Source organism: Gymnoscopelus braueri, assembly GCF_963280865.1.
Source record: "Gymnoscopelus braueri genome assembly, chromosome: 13".
In the NCBI taxonomy this organism is placed as follows: Eukaryota; Metazoa; Chordata; class Actinopteri; order Myctophiformes; family Myctophidae; genus Gymnoscopelus; species Gymnoscopelus braueri.
This window is the reverse complement of record NC_137615.1, coordinates 36,913,906-36,941,300: the sequence shown is the minus strand read 5'-3', so window position 1 is coordinate 36,941,300 and position 27,395 is coordinate 36,913,906. Positions and strand designations below refer to the sequence as shown.

General features: G+C 42.6%; 1 protein-coding gene across 1 annotated transcript in view; it reads left to right on the top strand.

Annotated features, from left to right (window-relative positions):
* usp43b (ubiquitin specific peptidase 43b) overlaps positions 1 to 27,395 on the top strand; it is a 116,736-nt gene that overhangs the window by 14,624 nt on the left and 74,717 nt on the right. Inside the window, 1 exon segment of the mRNA XM_080446887.1 lies at positions 22,235 to 22,344. Within this exon segment, the coding sequence (XP_080303013.1) occupies positions 22,235 to 22,344 (110 nt within the window).

Sequence of the window (27,395 nt, the reverse complement as noted above, 5' to 3'; positions counted from 1 at the left end):
TTAACGTGTTGTGTTTAGCTTGTTTATTTGTTTTGTTTACTGATCCTCCACGGTCCTTCAGCTCCTGTTCCGACACTGCCTTCGTCCCTGGGCAGCCAGCCGAGTCATCCAGGGTCACTACCAAAGCTGGTGTGTGTGTGTGTGTGCGTGCGTGCGTGCGTGTGTGAGATGGGGTTGGGGCGGTAGCCTAGGCCTGTTTACAAATCCACTCACGCTCGCACTCACAGCCCAGTAGTCCTAGCTAGCTCCACTTCCCCCTGTCTGACTGCTTCTCTTGCAGCTAAACACAGGGCCCTGTGGGGGCAAAGCTAATTGTTTTTCACCACGCGTTTGTTGAGTCACTCAACACAGGGGACCCAGAGCCCAGAGGGAAGGAGGAAGAGGGAATCCCTCCCACCACCACCCAACCCACCCACCCTCTTCCTACTGTAGTTCCACCCCTCCAGCACTAACACGACCTCACTCGACTCCCCGATTGTAATGGAGCGTGACAATCCCGATTCTGCATGTACACAAATGTGCTGCGCATGCATACACACACACACACACACACACACACACACACACACACACACACACACACACACACAGACGCAAACACATTCTAACATTTACCATACATTCCCCATGGCTTCACATCACGTGGTTGGCATACTCTTCTAGTTTGTTGATCATTTATCACTTAGGCAACAGGACAAGTGTGAAGCTCTTTTTCTCTCTCTCTCTCTCTGTCTCTCTGTCTCTCTCTCTCTGTCTCTCTCTCTGTCTGTCATGAATGTGGCTCTTTGTAAGTCAGATGAAGAAAGAAGCACTTGTTGTGCACTGCTCGTACAGATCTGAAAAGGTGAGGCAACGATCTGAGCAACATTGTGGCAGTGGTTGGAGTGACAGACACACAGAATGTGAAATAAAGCTACTTTGTGCAGTACACTACTGGAAGAATTACTGCCTAAAATTACTCTGCTTCTAAATCATCCAAATGAAGAGGCAGTTTGAGTTGGAAAAGAAATAATGTTTTTTTAGAGTCATTGGAGGTTGAGGATTAAAATAGCTGGGCCATCACAACGCTAATATAAAAACCTTTTACCGGTTTCACCTGCAACCTTGCCGTTTCATGAATAGTGTTGGAAAAAATCTCCATGAAAGGCTTTCGTTTTTTTAAATCTCCATGAAAGGCTTTCGTTTTTTAGATACTTCTTTTTTTTTTAATGGATGGTTGTAAAAAGTATTTTACTGAAAAATGTGTTTATTTGATTGATATTTGGGTCCTCCCCCATATTCATAAATTGTGAAAATGTAGACTTCTCTTCAAAAGGGATTGTTTGCTTTATTTTTTACAAAATTTGGACTGGGTGTTCACGGGCAGTTATTGCATACAATAAGGCATCATCAATATGTTTATTCATATTTGAAGTGCATACACTTAAACACAGATGAATTAGAGGCAGAAATTGAAGAGGAAAATAGAAATCCAAAAGGTATGCATATATTTCTGTCATTATTTAAGTAAGGAGACCATTCAGTGTGAAGTGTGAGTGTGAATGAATCAGGGTTTCAAATGTTCAATGACCTTGTGAAATGCATTCTTATAGTAATCTTGTCACTGCTATTGGGAGAGAATTATAATTATTTTGCCATGGTTTTTGACTGACTCCAGACTCCCATCATCCAACACGTGATGTCAGGGCACACACACTATCACATTACAGGAGGTAGGCCTACTTGACAAGCAGGGCAACATGGCTGCGCTTTCTGCTTTTTTTTTGCTGTTACATAACCAGCCTATAGGTCTACATACTGTAGACTCACTGAAAAAGAGATGATTGTCTTGTCCAGAGGTTTTTGAAGATGCGGAAGAAACCAAAACAGTCGACAGCGTAGAGAGCCTAGGCGAAAGAGTAATCAGGAAGTGGCAGGCACCAGGATAGTGCTACATGCCATCATCCTCGGCAATCACTCAAAACAAGTATGATTGTCCTCCTGTCGGTGGGTCTGGTCATCTGTGGGTCTTCAGGTGGCTGTAGAGGCAGATCATTGATCCACAGTCTCCATTGCAGTGGGGGCATGTGTGAACGATTGAGCCTAGGTGATTTGATGAGTAATCAGGAAGTGGCAGACACCAGGATAGTGCTACGTTGCCATTCACCTCAGTCACCAAGACACACACAAGAGTCATCATCATGTGTAATGACACTGACACCCTTGTGTTGCTCTTTACTGTAGTATGCAAGTTGCAGCCTGGCTCAGCTTCCGCACTAATGTACAAAGGCCATGCTGTAGGCCTGGCACTGTCCTTTTTAGAGAAGCCTACATTGTCACTATTTTCTGTTTAATAGTATAATAGTATAATATGTGTATACATCCATCCCTTTAAAAAACTATATATGAAACTTATGAAATTAAATACTTAGGGTTGGGTATCTCAACTTTTAGGGGCCTTTTTTTGAATTAAATAAAATCTATAAGACCTTTATTCTGTAGATCTTTTTATTCCTCTATTCTATTTATTAAATGTTTTATTTATGTTTAAATGCCTTTTTTATGCCAATTGCCTTTGTGTATGATGTGCTATAGGATGTGCAGATGACATTTACAGACCACGTGACTTTTGTATTGAATGGCAAAATGTTACCTTGTAATCAGGCCTACATTTTTGAGGCAAGGCCACTTGGCCTTTGGTGTTGTCCATTTTTTTAGGGCACAAATGCCAGGGCAGGAAGGCCATCAAATAAAAAGAAATATTAGTCCATTGAAAGAATTAATTGTGGGTTACGGATTTTAAATGTAGACTATCTGCAGTGAAATAAATACATTGTGGTATTTACAATCTTATCCATGCTTAGCCCTGCACTAATCAAAGTTACTGGATTGGTTTAAAGATGAGGACTCAGGGGAGTTAAGAATTCAGAATCTCAACAAAAGACACTAGTGTCTACATGACAAGAAAGAGACACTGGTGTCTACAGTACATATTGACAAGAAAGAGACAGAGAGACAGCTGTGGCATTAAGGGCACTGTGGCCTCAGGGCATGCAAGGGCAGAAGAGAGGCATTTATTTTTTACAGGTTCCCAGCTGAAGCAGAGAGGCAGTATTTCTGAAAAGAAATAAGTGGCAACCTAGCTCAACTAGCCAAGTTTGTACACTCATTTCAGGGTTAGCATTAAACATGTCGGCCAACAAACATTCACACAATACTTGCATGTGTTTGAAATGCCCAAGTGTTGAATCGCATACTTTCACATGCTTTCCATTCTAAGGTTAATAATTCTATGATTACGTACGTTGATCACGGTCTCCAAGGATGTTCACCCAGGGCGGTGCGCGGCCATTGGACTCTGGCCATGCTGACCACTGTGTGAATAGCTGTCAGCTTGGTCAGAGTGCTGTGGCTGCGTCTTGCCTTGGGTGAACGTCCTTGTTGATCAATGTGTCTCCTCTGCCAGGTAAGAATGATTACATTCAGCCACAGACTCATCCCTCCTCGGCACACCACAAAGCACCTTGGTCAGCCCTTTGTGTTAGTAGTCATCAGGCTCCACTTCTAAGCTTTACCCCATAAGAACTTTAAGACCTGCACTGTCTGTACTAACTTTGACAAGTGAGACTAACCCATGGACTAGTTAGTAGGTTGTACATTGCTGAACTTTGACAAATGCCTGTTAAGGATAAATGTATAGCAAAATATCTGTATTGATTTATATATTCATATATATGTCACAGGGTGAATGGAGAACCAGGTAGATTGAAGACAGAGCGCTCGTTTTTAGGCACGGGGCTTCGGGGCGAGGCGGGGCTTTTCGAGATAGGGTTTATTAGCGAGGCTCGCGAGGAGGAGGAGGAGAAGGAGGACGCGGCGCTGCGAGGCGGGGGTTTATTACGTGAGGCTCGCGAGGAGGAGCTCAAATAAACCGTCCTCCTTCTCCTCCGAGGAGGAGGAGAAGGAGAACGCGGAGAGGCGGGGCTTTGATGTGCCGACGCGGACCTGTCTTTTGTTGTTCCCCCCCACATAGCAACCAGGAAGCTACGCTAGGGGAACGCTGAACACGCGTGCACACGCACACGCTTGTCCACGACGGAGGCGCGCCGACTTAGTGGAGCTTGAGGCCGAGGAAGCGCGCCCTCGCGCCTCCAGGCGCGAGTGCCCGCGCTGACCGGCCGATGCTCTACTAGTCGACTCAGCGCCGTTTGAGTTGTAAACCGATAGGGACAGAATAGTTCTTTTCATGGATCACTGTGTGTGTGTAAATGGTAAAATGTGTGTGTGTGTGTGTGTGTGTGTGTGTGTGTGTGTGTGTGTGTGTGTGTGTGTGTGTGTGTGTGTGTGTGTGTGTGTGTGTGTGTGTGTGTGTGTGTGTGTGTGTGTGTGTGTGTGTGTGTGGTCGCAGCCATATATGTTTGTGCACAAGCCTGGCTTGGCTTGTGGCTTGTGGTTTCTAGTGTTGCTTCTACAGAATTGCTGGGTGGGTGGTAAAAACGAACGCGCCTTCCTCAATCTCCCTGGTTCTCCATTCACCCTGTAACATATACATTATATTTATATTTTATTGATAGACTGGTAATCACAGTACATACAGTAAAATTATGTTCACTCACTCATTCATTCAGAGATCCAGTGCAGATATCAAGGGCCATGGTTAGGGCTCAGTATCTTTATTCTCACTTCTGTTGCTGCTGTGACACCTGAATTCCCCTCCAGGGATCAATATAGGTTTATAATACTTTTTCGTATTGTACAACATGCCTGCCTAAAAAAAGTGTGCTCCTCGGAGCACAGATCTCCGCCAGGCCTGGTTGCCTGCTCAACAAAAACAAGGACTTTTTTGCCACCCTCCATATTGTATGTCGATCCTGGTCACCCAATAAGCTACAAAGTATTTCATTATTGAGACTTTTAACACTTAAGCCATACTGTATATAGATCGTTGTACGTCGAATAGCAAAAAAATTGCAGATCTACATGCTCACATTGTGTTGTATATCGTGACACGTCTGCTATTTTTGATTTATTTTTAATATGGCTGGTGATTTACCAAATTGTTTTTATTTTATTTTATTATTTTATTCAAATGTTATGTGATAGGGACAATGAATTCCAGTACAGAGCATGACACTCATATGCTGCAACTATTGCCTATCTAATAGCTCAATCTGCACAATGAATTTTTTTGTATTCTTTTTGTTTCGCCGCTGAATGTAAACACTAGCGTGTCAAATGTTGTAATTGCCAATTTTATTTTTTATTTTTCAAATCTTTCAAAACATTTCAAAAACAGCAGATCTATGTGTTTTGAGGTTCCAGATTGGCTATTTTCAAATAGCTGAACTATAAAATAGGGCATAAGTGGTTAATACTACTAACTACTAACAACAGAATTGCATGGAACTTGGTCAAGCCTGACAACACTGGAATTCACTGTTCCGAGAGCCCTGGAAACAGACCCCTAGCTACACTATTTATTCTCAATCACCCATAGAATGTCAGCAACTACACAGTGGTTTCAGAACAACAGTATCCTGGTTTACCCTCTGTGTTGTCCTTGTCTACTCGTATTCTCTCCTTGTTACGTGGACTACGTGGGCAGTGGACCAAAGGCTCACTCTGACACCGAGATGTTGCATCAATGACTTCAGAACTGTGTGTCTCTCCATCAGTAACATAATCACAACAGCATCTCCAACCGCACAGCCAAGCCCTTGACAACAAGACAATGGTTCATGTGTGGTCGGTCTGGGCTGAATGCAGATAGATCGCGCATCACATGCAGATAACTCTGGTGTGCGTGCGTGCGTGCGTGCGCGCACACACGTGCTTTTCTTCTCTCCCCCACCTTTTGATTCTGTCTGCCCTGCCGAGCTGAAATGGCTTCCCGTGGCTCAGAGTCACCCAGCTGTAGAAGCAGTTCATAGGTTTGAGTCTAATCTCACCGCTCTGTGTTTGACTAGCCTCGGAAACCCATGCCTTTTTTTTTTGTTACAAAAGAAAGAAAGTCTGGGGGAACCATGCAGGAACGGTGGTTTCGGAGTGGGAGTGAACCTTGTTATCTCCTAACCAATCAGAGTGCAGAGGGGCGTCACTCTAAATGTGGTGACGTCAGCGTGTTCCGTGCACAGGCCGGGGGGGGGGGGGGGGGAGGGGAGGCGGGGACATAGATTGGTGAAGCAATAGACCATATTCACACAGCGGCCATATTGGAATTTAACATTGAAAGTGCCGCCACCCGGGGTGGCTACTTTCATTGACTTCATAGAAACATGGCCGCTGTGTGAATATGGTCTATAGGAAGCGGCGCTGGAATCCAACCGCCTGGGTTTGGATCCGCCCTTCAAGACCATCGATAGGGCTCGCTCTTTCAGGCTAGTGTTTGACTGACCGGCTCTCTCGCCTCCTATCCAAATTAACATTGATTGGCTAAGAGCCCTAAATCTCCCCCCCCCCCCCCCCCCCCCCCACAAGCCACCCTAGACAGAGTCAGAGACAGGAGTGGTACTATACTGTATGCTTGTGGTTGTGTGAGCGTGTGTATAGGGCTGCAACTATTGAATATCTTCTTAGCGTTTATTCTATCATTTCATTAATTGAATCAAATAACTTTTTTTTTTCATCATAAATAATATCAACAAATAAATGCAGGGAAAACATTTAATAGAAATAGCGAAATCTAACAAAGAAATAACTATTTTTGCTATTTAAAAAAATCAATCAATTAATTGTTGCACCGCTAAGTGTGTGTGCGTCAGACTATAGATAGACTGTGTACAACATTTGTGTGTATCTACTGTACATTACTGTAGGTGTATGTATGCACTTGTGTGCATTTACAAAGAGATGCAACATTGGACTATTACAGTTGTCAGTTTTTGATTTAGATGTGTAATTTGAGGTTGTCCTCTCTTTGCCGGGAGCACTGTTCTTAAAAAAACATTTTCTTTTGTAGTCAGTGAGGTTGCTCTCTGGCACAGGCTCAATGAAGTTCTCTCTGTCTGAATGCCCCAGACACCCCCAATGTATCATCCCTGCTTACAGGATTAGGTAAAGGACATTCTATAAACTGCGTTTGCCATGGTCTAGCTAGGTCACTATGCTGTGTAGTACTAAAGCAATGAGAGGAGTTCTTTCACACAGTGAAATTTGAAATTATTAAAAATATATATATATATTTATTATTTTTGTGTTTTGTGTGCCTTGCTGTGGTTGAATCATATTGAAAGAGAAAATAGTGTATTTAAAAAGCACATTCAAAATTAGATGAGTTCACATTAGCAGCACAGTGAAACTGTCATTATTATTATTTATTTATTTGTACTTTTCCTCAATTTGTTCCCATGGACAATAATTCAGTATTAGAATAACATGCTTGTTATTCAATCAAATATGGGTTGGGTAATGGCTTATCTCGTGAAATTATCAGAATAGTAAATCCTCACAAAACGCTCAAAATACAGGACTGACTGGTTTACCAAAACAAGCAAGTACCCCCACACCCCCATCCACCCTGATTGGCAGCGATTCAGAGTGTGCCAAATGAAATGCTCCCAACCAGGCTGACTGAAAAGATAAAAACAGCTGTTGGATTATTTTAGAAGGAAGTAAGACCAAAGTTTAATGCGTTATCCTGAAATAATTGTACATCTGAATGAAATACCAAGAAACAGCATAGCATAGAAACATTTGCCCCAATCAGGGCATACTATACTATACAATATATACCGTATATGATATAGTATTTATGTATTACTATATACTGTAAGTCCTAATGTGATTATCGCCGCTTATGAGTGCCTTTTTTATACAACTTACCATAAACCTGTTACCTAACTGGTTGGTACCATAAATTGTGGCTTGTCTCCCTGGCGTGTGTTGTCATTTAATCCTCATGTGTGGGTGTAGTCTCTTGCTTGCCACCACAGAGTCATCATCATCATCATCATCATCAGCCGCAGAGGCAGCAGGTCGGTAATAAAGCTCATCAGCATGAGAGGCGGACCTCCCTTCATTAGAATTAATTTTCCTCCCTCGCTGTCTCCCGCTGCTCTCTTAAAGGCAGGCTAAAAATCCACTCAGGAGACACTAAGGATTCATCTCACAAAGTCATACTCAGCCGCAAAATGGGTCAGAACCACAATAGTACCCAGAGAAATTGCTCCCAAGCCTGCACTTGGCGGTCCAAAGAGGGATGCTTGAGCCCCCCCCCCCCCCCACACACACACACACACACACACACACACACTCACACACACAGAGAAAGCAACCCACATCTCTCTCTTCCTGTGCCATTGGCATTTCCATAGAAACAAGACATACTGAATAGGGGTAGATAAACATGGTGTCAATATAAGAACATTCGCCCCGATTCACTAAGAAATTTATGACCATATTTTGATCTTACCGGCATTTAAGACAATATTTTGCATGAAGAAAATTGTCTTAACCCATTGATACCTGGAACGCATCTGTGTCGCTTTAGATGTCTTTGGCTATTCAAAAATAGCAGATATACAAGCTCATAGCGCGGCACCGAGTGCCGCGCTACGAGCTTGTATATCTGCTATTTTTGAAAAATCTCGAAAATATTTTTTTTAGATTTTCTTTCAAAAAACTGTTAGGATTTAGAAGACCTTTCTAGAATCTTCTCAGGTCTTAATGGGTTAAATGCCGGTAAGATCAAAATATGGTCGTAAATTGCTTAGTGAATCGGGGCCATTGTATCCACTGGGCTTTTGGTGTCTCTGCTTTTATATTCTGTTTCTGTTGCTATATTGACTATATTCAGCTGAAAAAGGTACACACTTTTTAGCGAGAGGCTCTAAGGATTGCAATATCGGTGTTACAATTTGCTCCTACATAGCTAGAACTTTTAATGGTTCTAAAGGTGATTTGTGCCTGTTAAACTGGAGAAAATCGCCAGCAAACAGTATCAGTCATTGCAGACAGTTGTTGAGTAAAGTTGGCAGGACATAAGGTTTTATTAGTCCCACTTAGACCTGCTTGTGAGAGCTCAGGGTTCTAAGGATGGCAGTGTGTCAGTTTGTTGCTCAGTCGCTCGGTTCAACCACTTTGATTCAGTTGGGTGAGAGGAGCAGCACAGCCTCTAGGGGTACAAGGGCTTTTGGACTCTTGTGTTGTGTCTCAGTTCCATACTATATTAATGATTTAATTTACACAAATAACACTACGCTGTACTTACAAATGCCTACATGTATACTAAAATCTCTGGATTTTTAAGTGTGGTGGTAAATGGACGCTATTGTGACGCAATGGAACGAGGGAGAGCTATTCTCATCAGCATCGGCTTCCTACAGTATTACCTTGGCTCAGTTAGGAACATGCTTCATTTGGTACAGTACCTTATTATCCAAAAAGTTACATGAATTGAGACAACCTAAAATGGTAGCGCCATGTGACCGCTACATGGTGCTTCTAGTTTGCATGGAAATCAGCATGTACCAGCTGAATATTCCCACTAATCAATCCTTTCACATTAAAGGAACTGACTGACACCAACAAACAAAGTTGACTGACATACAATGGACAAACTGTGGATGAGTTTTTGGACTTTGTATGTTGTTTTTGTATTTTATTTAAAAAAAAAGAAATGATGTAAGGATTGCCCGCCCTCACTGCATGGTATATCCTTATCCTACACCGCAAACTAATAACTTGATGTTTCCTCCAAATACAAATCAAGGAGCCTAATGCATCCTACTCTTATAGTTGTTGCTGTAATGAGACAGTCCTAAGCAGCCTTTCCTAAAAATTCTACTGTATTTAACACATTGGGTGCCAGAGGTTTATTAAAATATTATACGTTGAGTGCCTGCATTTCTTCCATCCACTTGCGTTATACGTTTCGTGCTGTAGAAGCCCCGACGCGGAAGTGCATGTAAACAAAGCGTGCGTGCGAGACGGCGGAGGGTCCCGACTAACGCCTGGAACAATAATATTTCCAACGCGATCCTCCATTGCAGCGTGATCGCCGATCGAAAACGGCTCGTTTCCACCACGTTAAAAAGAAATGGAGATATTAAGCTTTTAGTCAAGGAGATAACATTGAAAACGCCGACCGGAAGGATTTTTGACATGGAGCCACATCCAGCCTCTTCTTCTCAGAAACTCCTTGGGTGATGTCAAAGTTTCGTTTTAGCGCCCCACGTGGGTATCTCGTATAAAAATAGAATTGGGTCAAAAATGGTCCGGACCGTTTTCGGCACTTCTCGTTTGGATCCTCAAAAACGGTCCGGACCGTTTATGGCACTCGATGTGTTAAGTAAGTAGCTTCCTTGCTAATGAGACTGAGCCTTTGTGTCCTAAGAAACCGTTGATAGATGAGACGTCTAATAAGACATCATCACCACTCACCAGGGCCTGTGAAAACCACCTAGTGAGCCACTGAGACAGCCAAGAAGCCAAAAGTTTGGAAGAACCAGCAGGCCTAGAGTACATCAGTCACGTTGTCAGGCAGCAGTAGTTGAGTGGGTAGACAGGCCGTCTGGGAATTGAAAGGTCACTGGTTTGCCCAGTCAATGTGTCGAAGCGTCCCTGAGCAAGGCACTTAACCCCTAACTGCCCCCCCCTACAATAAAGGTCTATCCCGTTGTGTCATCATTCTGAACTGACCACTGTGTCATTATCTGGATTCAAAGGCCAAATGGAAATGAACGGGAACTCAGCATCAATGCAGCCTCAGCAGCAGGTGTCTGCAAATCCTTCTTTTTATACGAGTCAGAGGATTTGCAGGCAGCTGAAGAACCAGACTGTGATTGAGGTGACTGCAGTCTGACACTTTCCCACCATTAAACACCATTCACAACACTTTGGTTGACAACCTCTGCTGTTTTCTTCAGTTTTGCCTTGCAGACATGAATCATTGTGGTGGTAGTCAACACAAAACACTATGGTAACCTTTCTTGATTGTGTATGGTTTCAGATGGCTTACATAGTGGTGTCACACTTTACCACTTAAGCCCTATATACTTTGCTATACGATGAAAGGGAAAATAGCCAGTCTACAAACTCACAACGCATAGCTATGCAACGTGTTTCTGAACTTGTAGATTGCTATTTTTGAGACATTTTGAGATTTCGATATTTATTTTGGGATTTAATTTAACATTAATTAATTTAATTTTAAATTAATTGTAAACGTTTTGTTTATAATGACTTACCCGAAATAGGGAAGCCAGGACTAATGTGGTTTATTCATTCTCTGATCTGGAGTCAGACAATGTGTTGAGCTGTGCATGGATAACCTCCCTCCGGCCATAATGGATTCTCATCTTGGGCTAAACTCTTCACACGCCCTCTGTCCCTCGGTGTCGCTCTAATCCATTGTTTTGTATTCTTCCGTTTTTCATTCTCTTGTTGAAGTCCCTTTCATCAAGATCTGGACTTGATGATGAATCCATGAATGCTTCCTCTGTGCCTAGTTAGATTTCATTACTGGCCCACCACTGTGGCTTGTTTAATAATGATGGAAATCCTGCCACGGCCAATTTCATTGGCAGAAACAAACTCCAGCAGTGGTTCCTAAATGATGTGCTGGTGTTCTCAGATTCAAGTCCAACTGTGCCTTGGGATTTTGTGAACTACACATTATTGCAATATGCCATATGTACAACTACTGTATATGAAACATATTTTTATTTACTATATCGCTACTTTGTACAGAGGTTATTGATACACCCTAATAAAATAGATTACCGAAGTCCTGACGTCACTGATGACACTAGAGGGCACTATCCCCCTGGGTCATGGATTATTTCCCCCTTAGAAATTCCCCATAGAGAAATCTTAGATCACGTCATTTAAGAACTGTGTTCCAAAAATAAACTAATCAGACATGCGATTCTGTCAGGTATGTGACTCTGTGTCATTTATGATATTGGGTTACCGGTACATTTGACGTCTGTGTTTGAAGATTATAATTTCTTTCTTACTCTTTGGCTAAATTTGCACTTTTTCACCGCCAGTTGATGCCTCATATCCATATGAGTAAAATCGCCGGGTGTTTAATCCGTGGCCCAGGGAGATAATGCCTTCAAGCAGCAGTGATGTCAGACATATATATATATATGCTCAGCCAGAGAAACCATCAACGGTTATAATGCCATGAGGAGCCATATAGCGTATTGCTGTTTTCACTTTGTACAGCCTTGTATTGTCATGTTAATATCGTAATTTTCATTTTCTCCGAGGACAAGATTATGAGGCTTTCTGGAAGGTTGTTGTTTTTTTACTGTGACATGTGACGTACATTTAGACCTTTCAAAAATAATTGAAAGAGAACACAGTCCAAAAGGAAATAAAGTCCTTGAATGGAGTCTGCTGCCACGCTATGATGAACTGAAGGGCGGGAAGTCGACATAAACAATTGAAGCTGACACAAAGCGCAGCAGTGTCTGAGTGGAGCCCATTCCCTTTGGTTTCTCTTAGAGCCAGAGGGCCAATGCTGTGTTGTACAGTAGACACATCTACAGGACAGGTTGTCATATCTTTACCATCAGCACAGTTGAAGACTATGCAAGTTTAAGTAGTTGTTCCTTTAATTATTAAGCATTTAAGCTCACAACCCTTCGACTTGTTGTGAGCTTTCAATCTGTTATTTGCTGGGGGGGGGGGGGGGTTTGGTACACTTTTTGCTTCCACTATAATGACACGCCCAAAATAGGGACGCCAGGTTGAAAGTGGTTAACCCTTCCATTGTGTTAGGGTCTTTTTTGACCCGTTTTCAAGTTTGAATAGGTAAAAAGTACCCTTTACATTTCTTTATTGGAACGAGGCTTCATGATATCCTCAGAAATAGCCATTTTAACACAACAAAATTATTTATCATCATTTTAATTAATTCTGATGGTCTCAAAAAAAAAGTGACACTTGTGGTGTTAGGGTCCGAAATGACCCGGCAAAGAAGTGTGGCTCAATTCCTCCCCAAATTGTCAATATTCAATGTTTACATGTTTGAGAGTGAGAGAGACTTGTCCTCAATTAGCATTTGCTATCAGGAGTAAAATAAAGTTTGAGTTTATGAAAAATAAATGACTTTTTACCTTCTATGGTATACGGGTCATTTTGGACCCTAACACCACTAGTGTCACTATTTTTTCAAAAAAAGGAAGTCTAATTATTATTCTTAATTATTCTATTATAGCTAGATAACATCATTATCCATTGCCTTCATTATAGGAAATTTAATGAGTGAATTTTAACATTTTTATAATAGAAAACGAGATATATTGAAAGATGAAACCCTAGCCCTAACCCAACATAATATTTTAAAAAGTGTTTACATGGATATGAATGCATTACAAGTCAGCTATGAGGTGGGAGAAAGAAAATAATGAAAATACATTTTTTTTGTATTTTGGGCTGATTTAAATCACGGGTCAAATTTGACCCGCTAACACCACAAGTGGATGCAGTTTTCTAACACAATGCAAGGGTTAATCACTTACTTCATTGACCGGGGTCCCCTCCTATTTTCCCACTACACCAAATCTCTTTGCCGACAATAACCGATCTACAAGCTCACAATTATGCGTCCCGTTCACCCACAATGACATGCCCAGAATAGCGCAGGGTTCATGTGGTTAAAGCATTGTTGTGCCAGGGCCAGGCCTGCCATCAGGGTTTTACTATCTGACACACACACACACACACACACACACACACACACACACACACACACACACACAATACTGTATATATGCATGTAGCCAATTTGCTTATATGCAAAATGCATCTAAATGCTACCGTGACATGTCATGTGACAATGCATCACTCACTTTATTTCTGTCAAACAGTGGGTCTGCTACTAACTGTTATTTTCATTCATTTAGATTAATCTGTTGATCCCCCCCGCCCCCTCCCCCACAATTATTAGTTTTTATGTAATTTAGACCATAATATTATGGTACAATGAAGTAATACATTTCAAAATTATTGTAAACAATCTGATATGAACTCAAACAGACTTCTTGAAATTGATTAACCACATAACCAAACACACCCACATTGTTTTATGTATTTAGAAAGTACAGTATCTGAAATTATTAAAATTGTCTTTTCACCTATACTGACATGCCCAAAATTGGTATGCCAGGGTTAAAGTGGGTAATATGTTTACCTTAGAAGTAAAAAAAAACAAATATTGTAAATAGCACATATACAGTATTTACGTATTACGTATGGAGTTTTGAACTGTATTGTCAGTGAGAGTAATGACACCATACTACTGGCTCTGGAATGGTGAACAGCAGGGCTTTATGTAAGATAAGAGTCAAACATGATGTAATCTGGAAAATCTTCTTTAGCCAGAAATATGATATCCCAACCTTGTTAGTCATAATCCTGTCAGCATTGACTGATTTGGAATTCTGACCTATAACCTTTTAGATAGCAGAGGTCAGTGGAACTAGTAGCTCTTTGATGTACGTCAAATTCAAAAATATTCACAACATGCCCAGAATCGGGACGCTACTATGTGGTTCATGTTGTAAAAGTCTCATTGATTGTTCTCAATATGTGTGTGAGTCACATTACTACTGTAGCTGTAAACATATCGTTTTGTGGGTTTCACTTCAGCCTGGTGTTTGGGTTTGAGTACTGTAATCAATTTTTTTTGTTGTTGTTAGAATTAAACTGGTGTTGTGGGTTCAAGTCCCATAACTATGTGGATTAGAGCAGTGTCTATCAACCTTTTTTGTGCCAAGGCACACCTGGCATAGCCAAAAAATCCCAGGGCACACCTAGATATACGGTATATATATATATATATATATACTTATATATATATATATATATATATATATACGGTATATCTATATACACACACAAGGGGTGTGCCGATACACTAATTTCACGAAACGATACGATACGATATTGGGCACACAACTTCAATACGATTTCGATACGATACGATACGCACTTTTTTTATCATGAAAATATATGGGGGAGAAAAAAAGCAAATGCAAACAAATATTTCTGTTTTTGCATTATTCAGACATGCAAACTTGTAGCTTTTCAGCTTCCACTAGCCGTTTTGAATCCAAATAGGGCAATAGTGTGACACCTGACCCGAAAAAAAACAGCATTTTGTCACCCTTTTCACCTCGGGGCTGTTTGCATGCCTGATTATTATTATTGTTAAAAAAAAAAAAAAAAAAAAGTTTTCTTTTTTTCCCAAAATTTTATTTTTTCAAACCTTCTTCAAACGGCGCGGCACACCTCAGCAGTTAGCCTGGTAAACACCCCCTCCCTCCGGAAATCTCATGCATTGCATTGCATTTGGTTTCAGGAAGGAGGGTCTGGGATTGCTCACAGAGTAAAGCTGCCCGAACCGCTGCGCATTCGAACCAATCAGCAGCTGCTAGGGGCGGGATCATCCAATCACCTGCCTAGTAGCTTGAAAAAATGAAACTCCGTCTGTCATCGATTCTGCGCCCGGAGTCTCAGATGCAAGTACGCTGTGAAACAAAATGTGTGTCGCAAGCTTCTTCCATTTGACGGAGTGAGGTTACTCAGCAGTAGCCCCGGCCCAAAATTGGGACGTTTGCCAGGGTTGATATACACTGGATTAGAGTCCCTTTTGTTAGCTTTGTGGGGTTCGATTCCCCCTGGTGGTGTGGGTTCGAGTCTAATCAAACCCCATAACTAGTGTGTGAGAGAGCAGTGCTTCCTGTAGTACCTGCACTAGCTACATTTTATCATTGGAGCTAGGGCCGCTCATACATCTGTTTCTCAGACAGAATGTAACAGTGTTTTTACTGTACTTCACAATGACGTTATATGTGGGAGTTAGCTATGTAAAATTTACTGGATTACAGATACTGTATGACTAGTTGGACTGATATCGCATGTTGAGATACCAAATCTCTGGCGCCCCTGGGTTAGATTACCATGCCTCAAACATGGCAGTCACATGGCAGGTGCACCACTGAGTGGGTCGGCTGAAATGGTCAGCCGAGACACTAGAGCCTGGCCCCCACATACTGTATATGCACTCCCCCACCCAGAGTGAGGTGATGGAGTGAAGGATTGGGCAAAAAGCGGCCTCCACAAATCCACCTTCGGCATTATTGGGACTATTTATAGAGAGGTGTACACGTGGCAGCACACACACACACACGCGCACACTCACACGCACACACACACACACACACACACACACACACACACACACACACACACACACACACACACACACACACACACACATACACACACAGAGTGACGGTCCATTATTCATCACAACTCCACATGTCAGCCATGTGTACTACACTTCACTCATTCACTTACTCAACAACCCCCACCCTACACACACACACACACACACACACACACACACACACACACACACACACACACACACACACACACACACTGTCCATCTATCTATCTACTGTATGTCACACTTCTTCACTCACGCATATACAAATAGTATTCTTTACATCTGTATCTGGCCTATTTATCTCTCACTACTTTCCTCTTTCTGTCTTCTTTCTGTCTTCTCTCTGTCTCTGTCTCTCTATCTCTCTCTCTCTCTCACTCTCTTATCTCTCTCTCCCTCTCTCTCCTCACACACTGTATTCCCTTGTTCTCAATCACTCCTCTATAGTGCTCTTTCTCAGCCGGCACACGTCCATCGCTGTGTTTCCACGGCTCTGTTAAATTATTCACATCAGGGCCATTACTGGGAAAACTCGTCCCCCTTTACGACCACCCCCCCTCACCCCGCACCCTGCACCCCGTCCCCGAAAACCCATCAGGATGAGACAGGTGGTCCGTGAGGATTGGAGGGTGGGGGGGTGCGGACATCTTGCTGGAATTTCACCACAATGGAGTGAAAGTGCTCAAGTTTCTGTACTAGAGATGAATCACTCCCAGTGATGTCTCGGTGAATTATTGAAGACGGCGGCCCGCACGGTTAAATCTGTGTGATTTCAGGCTCTCGACGTGTTGAAAGACGGATGACCCCGGAGTCAGCGGTCACCTACAAAGACTGGTCACAAATGTGTTCATCAGTCTCTGCATCTCCTGGAGTTACGGGTAAATGTTAGTGAGGGGTGTCAGTGAGCAGCATATGTGCTACTAGCAACACTGTTTCCTTGGCAAGCTAACATCGATCTCGGCGTGGGAAAGTCCTTAAAGCAGAGCCTCCAGCGTTGAGCTCTTGATGTATAGCAGCATCTTGTTTCATCACACTTTACTTATCTAGATTTTCTACACTTATGCAGCTTACTAATAATGGCTGGACGTGAATCTTTTAGGGGAGCAGCTTTTCTAACCCAAAGCTAGACGCCAGAGAACCAATAAAGACAGTAGGAAATCCATGCATTACTGTATGTCATGCTGGTGCACAATCTGGAATTGCTCTTATGAAAGTGAAGGGGAGACATGGGCAGCTTTTGTCTGGATTGTGGCATCAAGGGATCTTTATATTCCAAAGATCAAAACCAAAAGAAATCAACCAACAAAAGAAAATCCTTTTCCATCTGTCCCAAATCTGTTCCAACCTTCTCTAAAGAACCGGTTTGACATCCCAGATTAGGGAGCCGGTCTCTGGGTGTACGAAGGAAATATTTCAATGCCTAAAACTCTGTGTTGTTCTGCTTTAATTGCCCTCATAAGTGTCTTCAATGCTCCACTGGTCAGGGAGAATTATGACTCTTTTTGGGCGACTGCTCAATATTTAGCCCAACAAAGATGTGCCATTATTTCTCTCTCTCTCTCTCTCTCTCTCTCTCTCTCTCTCTCTCTCTCTCTCTCTCTCTCTCTCTCTCTCTCTCTCTCTCTGTCTCTCTCTCTCTGTCTCTCTTTTGTTCTCCCCTTCCCTCAGTTACCTCAGAAATCACAATAAATGAACTCTGGCCTCCTGCTGACAGTGCTGAGGCGGTGGCCAGGAGTCCAGCCCTCCACTCAGTGGCACACCACTGTATCTTTGTCATTTATCTAAATCCTGTAAATCAATTACAGCGCTCTAGGTGCCAGGGTGAGGGCTTTGAGTTTTAATTTTCTCCTCCTGCCTGGGGACCACTGCAGACTCCTCTCTCCTCCACCGGCATTGTGGCTTACGGTTTAAGCAGAGGTAGACAATTTTGTGGCTTACCATATCTTGGATATTAGCCGCTGCGCGTCTCCGTCTACTTGATGAGTTCTATATTTGGCAGTGGCTGCCTTATGTTCCTCAGTGTTTCCTTTTTCAGACTTGAATGGCTCCAATTGTGGTTGAGAACAAAATCCTGCTGATCGATCAAGTTTATCTTATCTCCACCACGCAGCCAGGGATAAGTTCACCCTTGACATCCTTACCCGCGGCTTAAAAGATGTTTGCTCCAACTGACAGTTCCATGGACCACCCTGTAGATTAATTTGATGGAGACAGCACTGTCAGGCTCTAAATGCCCCGTACTGTGGTAGTACTGATTCTAACACATCACATGCTGTGCTCAAAACCAAACCGTGGTGCATGAAACACTGCCAACTGATTGACTTTGTACTCTGTGATATAGGCCTACAGTACTTTTGGTGTAGATTCACATTTGCATTTCAAGGAGGTAGGATAATCTGTTTATCATTGACATATGGTACCGCACTTAAGGAAGATCAATTTATCTAGTAGTAGTGTCAGCGTTCATTATTTTTGACTGATGATGATGATGATGGTTAAGGATACGGTGAGTCAGTGGGTTTGCATTTTGTACATACTGCATACCTCACGGAGAACCTTCGTTCCCAAAGGTTTTAAGTTTACATACACACTGGAAGGACACGACATTTATCGCCTAATGCAGTACTTTCTTCCATTTTCTTCCCCCTGTAGCAGCAATAGACTAGTCTGGCAGGCTGACTCTAAAAATAGTGTTTCAACGCTGCACCCCCGCCCCGCCCGTATACCCCACGCCCCCAACCTCCTGCTGCCTGCCTGTTTACTTTTACCTTTGTATCGGTTTTGAAGTCTGCATATTTTCCTGACCACCAATTTCAAAGATAGCATCTCAATTTCAGACCGGCGTGTGCCGTGTGGGACCTCTCTGGAGACGGATCCCTTTTAACAGTGCGTTGCTGAGAGAACAACCTGTAAAATGCTTTTCCTCTGAGTGATCGCCATGTCACAGCTCATTGCGTGGGAGTAGCTATCTAAGTGACGACGATCATTTAGATGACTGAGGCCTTATCGGAGCCGCATGTCAGACGGGCGTGTAACCTGGCCCGGTTTTTCACCGCATTTAATGTCCATGTCTCCAAGCACTTTGCACACTGCAGTGCTGATGCCTGGCAGTCTATGGACAGAGCCAGAGCTGGCCAGGGAGTTCTTAGAGTCGATAAGACCAACTGTGTCTCTGGACTCGTTGGCCTGAATGTTGTTATAGCATGTTATCTTTTACCACGGAGATAGATAGGCCTGGAATGTGTTAGCTCTGAGAAAGAGGGAGTGAAATGCATGAGTAAGAACCTGGTGAGCTTTATTCAACTACTGTGAGGGAGTGCACTGCTGAACTTTCAACTATCAATGCCTTCACCTTCTTCATTTGACCTTAGCCAAGTGCAAGAGTTGAATCCCCCGCTATAGTAACAGAACTGGCGGATGTTTCCTGGAACTGGAACACGTAAGGGAATGACTGATGTGCAAACAGAAAAGAGTGAGAGAGGAGGGCGTGTTTGTCTTTGTGTGCTCGATGGAGCACAGTGCACGGGGGGTGGTCAGGTTTCGGTCATATACCTTACAGAGCTAAAATGTATTTGTAAGAATAAACCCCCACCGAGGGCTGGAGGTGGCATTGGGCTGCAGAGAAAGAACCTGTGGTTTTCTTCCCCCCCCCTCTCTCTCGCTCTCCCTCTTTCTCTCCCTCTCGCTCTGTCTTGCTCTGTCTCTCTGTCTCTCTCTCCCTTAAATTCTCAAACACACGCACATGCACACTTTCCTCTGGCCCCTAGAAATTCTAAACCTCTTTTAAGCTTCAATTGTGAGCGGTCATGGTCGAGCTCCTGGCCTGGGAACAGCAGTAGCCAGTATGGGACAAGGAGCACTGTTAGAGATTAGAGCTATAGTAAACATTGTGTGTGTGTGTGTGTGTGTGTGTGTGTGTGTGTGTGTGTGTGTGTGTGTGTGTGCGTGTGCGTGCGTGCGTGTGAGTGAGTGAGTGAGACAGAGCGAAACAGATAGATGGGAATGGAGAGAGAGACAAGGTAAATAGACGAGGCTTGGAGAGCACACTTCCATCTGACTCCATCAAGCGGTTGCTAAAGCAGGGCTGAAACTCTAAGATGGCTTAATGCATTTCCAAGTGGCTGACTTTTGCAAGGTGCTCTTGCGATGTTGATAACATGCAAACGGAGGACTGTTAACAAAGACCTTGTTTAACAAATGGCCTTTTAAGAACCACTCGGTCAATGAAAATGGCATTTATCAACACTGCAGTGTCAATGATGTGAAAACATATCCAATCGCTATATGATTGCTCATTATAGTTCTCAAGAGTGTTCCTGGGGTTTGTTTTAACAGCTTCGGTTGCCAACTCTGACAACTGAAAGTAAGGGGAGGGGAATGATGGCAGTCACACACCTTAATTCTGCTTCTTTCTAAACAAATTCTTACAGGTTTGAAAAGGTGTGTTTTTGTGTGTTAGGGCAGGCTCCAAAATGTCACTCACCCTTTCAAGCCATGCAAAATCAGAATCCCATTGTCTTCTTTTTGTATCGATATCCATATGCTTTTAGCCGATGTGGAGTGGAATTTATGACATTTTTAATTCTCCCAGTGGTAACAGACTGACAATTATAGTAACACAGCAACAGCTAATGGGAAATGCTTAATTCTTAATGCGCTATAATACTATGAGGAGATGCGTTTTTGGAGGTTGTCAGGTCTTCATTCAATTCAACTCTATTGTCACATCACATATTTCCTCTTGCAAACAATTGGGTGAAATGATTTGTCGTACAAGCACCATCATTGCAGTTTCAAGAAAGGTTAAATGAGAAAGAGAAAACTTTAAAAAAAAAAGCTGCATGACACTAATCTGGACTTTTGATGATGATACAGAAGAAGAGAAGATCAGATACATATATATACACATAAGTTGCATGATGCATAAGGTTCGAGGTAAAAAATTGCAATGGGATGAGGCAGTAAAAATAGCAGCAACAATGTCATACCAAAAACTATATAAAAAAACAAAAACAATACCTCCCTGCTTGGCACTCAGCATCAAGGGTTGGATTAGGGTTAAGTCGCTGCTACATACAGTACTACCATCATGTCCCGAGGGTGTACTTGTACATCATGCTGCTTCGCACTAAGGAAACAGGAGATAGGCTCCTGACCTGTGGGGCACCCGTTGATTCCCAAGGCTAATTACTTACCCTCTAGTGCCTCTGTACCACTTGAGAAACACTGATTTAATGCATGCAGTCATGTACATGTCACGGCCTATACTGTCAATCCATCCCATGCACATGACCCGTATTATGCTCATGTCAAGGGTTAAGACGCTTCCATGAAATGTCTATGACCCTGATAGAACAACGAGAGAGGGGCTGAGGTTAGACTTGGGCTGATGAGGTCGTACTGTGTCCGTTGCTGCCTTTACACCAACTCAGGTGCAATAACTTGTCAGACCTGGCTAAACATCATTACAGACTGTAGTAGGCCCACACCCTGAGGGGAAATCAATGCCCTGAATGTGAAATTAATGCTTCTTATTTGCCTCAATTTAGTGCTGAGGAAGGAAGACTGTTCAGTTTGTTTGTTGTTTCTTTGTTCATTACCTTACAGCATCTGACAGACACACCCAATGTGCAGTCCCACGTAATGTTTTTTTTTTTTTTAACTTTGTAAGTATCTCACTGATCCCAGTTAGTTTGTCAGCTTTTTATTTTCTCCTCTTATCTTTGTCCAAGGCCGGCTTCAGTCTCTTAGGTGAGCAGATAGAGGATTATAGAGATAAACATCCCAGGGATTTATGTTTAGGTCAATATTTCCTGTAGCTTTTTAATATATATTTTTTGTTTTGCTTAGATCAAGCAAAAATGTGCAGAGCAATTTCCCACCTATACCTTCACTAAACTTCTCTAAGTTATAGCCATGTTGTCATTGTATCCATTTCCACTCGTGCTAATGACGACGATGAGCTCAGCAGTTTGGAATCGTTATGCTAGGGAACTCCTCCAGAGCAACCGTTTGATGCAGAATCGCTTGTATTTTTTGTATTTCTGGATGTTCTATCCTCTGTTGCAGGGTCCTGGTGGAGTTGAGGAGGCACTGTCCGCTGACCCGTCGCTGCCATGGTCCCAGCAGGCCGGTGTGCGCCATAGCTTTGTCCAGGAGCACTTCCAGGCACAGTACAAGTGAGTTGTTCTGTCTCTCTTCCACCCAGAAATTGAGGGTGCTATTTTTGGGAAAGCGAACAGGCGTGAAGCACAGTATGGCGGAGGCCTATAAGATGTGTTTTTCATTTAACCCAATAAGACCTGAAGCCGATTCTACAAATGTCTTCTAAATCCCAACAGTATTCTGAAAAACGAATGTTTCTATATCAGTGGTGGTGCTCAAACTTTTTCATGTCAAGGACCCCCAAAATGATATGTATTTGGCCGCGGACAACCCATCTCAAAATATATTGTTCCAGGGACCCCTGGAAGCAAAGATTTGAGTTAAAATTGTTCGCTGTAAACTAATATGTAAAATAATGCTTTTTAGCTCAAATCAAAAAGTGACACATGATGCGTTCCAGGTCTTAATGGGTTAAACCCAAATAAGCCCAATTCATATTTGCCATATAAACCAGGCAGATGGATATCCACAAAATGTCGGCCTAGGCGAACGTCTGCTCGCGGTCCACTTTGGGTATATATGAAAATTTCCATCCACTGTGATGCAAAGTAGCTGAGCATGCAGCAGACATTTTTGTGTCGGTGCATACCTGTCCATGAGCAATGTCTCTCTGAGTATCTACACTGGACTATGAAAGGCAAAAGTCTACTGAAAGTCCACTGGATTCTCTATCCGTATACGTGTCTGCTCCCTGTTTTAAACACTACATAAGAACCTGAAACGATTCAATGATGTCCGGCGGTCTGCCAAACAGAACCAGGCAGTATATTCAATAATCTGTTTTGTTCATCAATCACTAACAGTTTTATGAAGGAGACACCGTTACGTATATTATGCCTTCATTATATTCTGTGTGATGCACAACAGTTTTGTTCGTTACATGCATTTAACCATTGTCACGTGTGGGTTAGAAAAATACATGATAAAATATGTTTTGCTTCTTGAAGGAATCATACACTTTTAAAGTGAAACAGACAAGCATCACATATAAAGCTAGTCTGTTTGATTCTGGAGACGATAAGGGTTTTGCCTCTGCCAACTATCCTGTGCCAAAAACAGCTATGGACAAGTTTGCGCCTCGCTATACTGTCGGTGGACCTGGTAGCAGGCGGGCGTCAAAATCGTGGTCCTCTTGAACCCAAAACTGCATTGTGCTGCTGATTTTCAAATGACACACCGTCGATTGCATCTCTCCTTCCACACCGGGCACACGGTGAGTCCTCAAAATACCAAATACACGCAGGCGGAGGAAAACACGCCACTTTGCCTCTAGAAATTGTCAATTTACCCGTTGGCTGCACACCTCACGCCAATCCCAAAATAGGGCCAAGAATGTGTGCTAATGGAGTATGACAGCATGATACTGCGTCCGCGACCTCCGTTCTCCAGAATTTCTCTCTCCATAAGCGTTGTCGGGCCTGGCTGGTTGTTCACGTTGTTCATGGTTACCAGTAAGACTGGGTGGATTTATGCAGTATCTGGATCTGTAATTTGACAGACAGGGCAGATATTCATTTTATTTGCATAATTTTATATTATGCTATATGCTATAATATGCCTGAAAATGTTGTGCTCTACCTCTCCTCCAAATGCTATGTTAAAACATTCAAGTTTTTGGCCTCTTGATGAAATGCAATGACACATTTGTGTGTCACCTAGTTTTCCAGTGACAATAGTATAGAGTAATGGAGTTAAATACATACTGTAGGTTTCCTTGGCCCATTGTTCAATACATTTTTCATGCCTCGATCCCTTACCCAGGTCAAGGCAAAGCAATAGGAAAATCAATTTAAAATGTCCCACTGTGATTTAATGAGTTAATCTGTTGTCCACAGTAATAGGTGGCATATTTTAACAAGACTAGGCAGGCCTATGATAACTCCATCCGGAGGATTTAGTGAATTATCCTCTGGGGCACGTCGACACGTGGTGGACCCTCCAGGGCAGATCCTTTTGTCTATGTTTATTCTATATATCTTGTATAACCCCGATATCATTCTCAGGGGTGTACGGTGTGTGGTTTGGATGTGATAAGTTAGCAGATCCCCTGGGCTAGTCCACACGTGGTAAACATGGTGAAAATATATTACTAAGGTGTAATATTACTAAGTGAAAATATATTACTAAGGTGTAATATTGACAATTGTGTGAAGATATATTACTAAGGTACACAAGGTACACATGTAATATTGGCAATTGTGTGAAGTGTGGATATTTCTTTAGCTGTGTTGTAGAGGACAGTGGCCACTACATTTAAGTTATATCCATTTGTGTTGTAGTTGTGTAGTGGCGAGGGCCACAGCATTTTACTGCATTTTACTGCTTTTATTTTATTTTATTTTATTTTTGTTTGCTTTATTGTTAAATTGGTTCTAACTGTAATTGTATCCTTGCTCTGTAAAGCACTTTGAGCTGCATTTCATGTCATGAAAGGTGCTATACAAATAAAGTTTATTATTATTATTATTATTATTATTAGTTCATCCGGACCACAGATACAGGCTGTGGGGAACAGGGACTGTCACAAAGGGAAAGCTGTGAACCATGTTGTGTCCTTTCTGACCATAAATAGTGCTGGACCTTTTTTAAGCCTCCACCAGCGGACAGCTTTGCCCAGAGGCATTATGTTTTCTGGTTGTCAGTCCGACCAACTGTCAGACCGTCTGTCCATCCGTCCATCCACATAGACATCCCAACCGTGTGAACATGACATCCCAGGAACACCTTGAAATCTCCACTTGGACTCAATGAACTGAGAAGAAGGTGGTCATAGATCAAGGTCCCTGTATCCTAAATACCTAAACAATGTCTTGAGGGAATTTCATGATATTTGGTACAAACGTCCACTTGGAACTCAAGGATGAACTGATTAACTGGTCAAAGGTCAAGGAACATTTTAAACTAAAATCTTTGCTTCTGGGGGTCCCTGGAACAAAATATTTTGAGATGGGGGTCGGCGGGCCAAATAAATATGATTTTGGGGGTCATTGACATTGACAAGTTTGAGCACCACTGATATAGAAACTTTTTTTTTTTTCAGAATACTGTTGGGATTTAGAAGACATTCGTGGAATCGGCCTCAGGTCTTAATGGGTTAAGTTCTATAAATGAAATCTCTGTGCGTGTGTGTGTGTCCCACGTTTCTCGAGGACTGATCAACTTCAAACGCAGTGTGCGTCTCAACGAGGAACTGAGGGAGTGAGTGATATGCCGACTTGTCGGTTGGATCAAATATTGATAAATCCGGAAATCCTCATAATGGAGTACCATGATGTCATCAATATGACGTCATACATAGTACTGACGGTCGGAAAGTTAATATATTGCGGGTATTGCCTAGCCGGGGGGGGTATGCCTTCTCAACAGGCATCTTTCCCGAGTAGGCCGGTGCCCAACGGGCCCAAAAGGCTCCGGTCTAGTATTTCGGATATTAGCTATAAATATATCACTGTCACAAAGTTTATACCCTTGCAGGCATTTAATAATATTCTCATATTTTAAAACATATAACATGAATTTCAAACATGTTTTTTTTGCCAGCAGCATTCCTCTCTGCAGCCACAATTAAGCTTGTAACTTAATGAACCCCAGACCACTGCTTTTTGGTAGGAATCATTACCTCCTCTTCCAAAAGCAGACGTCTGCTTGATTCCATGAGGGTTATAACATATGATCGCCCGGTTGTGCAACCCTGCTCCCCAAGTGCTCAGTGATGTTTCGGCCTGGGCGGTCTGCCCCAAGGCATTTCTGAAGCAGCTGCATCTGTGCGATTGCTGCCTGCCTCTCCTTATAGCTTTATTTTAGCTATTACTTTACATGAACATAAATAGAAATTTTATTTCATACACGTGTACACAAAGTATGCGAGCACGACTCCAACTCGTTTCAAGATACTGAGGTTTCTTACCGAGTGCACAGTCTAGAAGAGTTGCTTTAATAACAGAGAATCCATTTACACGTTGCCGTGTCAAGCCTTCATCGATTGACGCAGAAACGTGTACGTTGTTTACCAAGCCAACTTATCAATAAAAGTACCTTAAGGACAGGTCCGTGAGTGCTGGTATTCTCTGTTACTTCAGTAACAAAACACCCTGCTACTTGTAGACCCGTGACTCTCAACCTTTTTAATTTCAAGGATCCCCACTTTGAGTTATCTCAGAGTGTGTACACATGGAACAAATGGAACTGCTGTTAACAGTGTATGAACTATGAACCTTAATGTTTTATTCACATATCTCGAGAACAACCTGACCGATTGAGTTCAAACTCGGCGTGGACCCAAGGAAGTGACCGGAGGGGCATGTGTTCCCAATGGCCATCGTTCCCGAGTAGGTGACGCACAAAGGGTCAATCTTTGTCTCTCTGAGTCTACAGGTGCTGTAGCAGTAAACAAACTCAAGATTATGACTGCATGCCATACCCCCTTCTTTGGAAACATGCATTTCAACAATAGATGTTCAATCAGTCAGTCAGTAAAACCACATCCACTAGACTAGACCATCGTGCAAAAAAGTCTTGGGACGCTACGCTATACTATATACTATAGTTCTAACTGAATTCACGCCCGCAGTGGCAGGTTGTTTATACATTTCAGGTAAGAAATATGCTACAGTATGTAGTTACTCAATCTTGATTAATTTCACATCTACAACTGCTAGTTTAAAACTTTCACTACTTCCTTGCAGTAGTCCATTTCTGACTGTCTCAAGTGGTATTGAGTGTGTGCGCCGTCCTAATCCACATCTACTTCAGAGCACAGCACTCTTCTGGCACAGCACTCTTCTGGCTCCGCGTTTTGCTGGCTTGACCTTCTGCCTAAGTGGGGAAAGTGGTGGTCGCTCCTCACCATAGACAATGCATTGAACCTCGCTGCTTTCTCAGAATGCGGCAAAGTATAATGTTATGTTTGTCACATGACACGTTGTCACCGAAGCATAAATCAGGCTTCAGCAGCATGTTTGTGTTGGATTCTATTACAATCTAGTGACTGCAGTCTTACGATTTTGCAAGCAATCTGTGCCGAAGCCATCATTTTGCCTATCTGTCCAGAAGACACTGACATGTA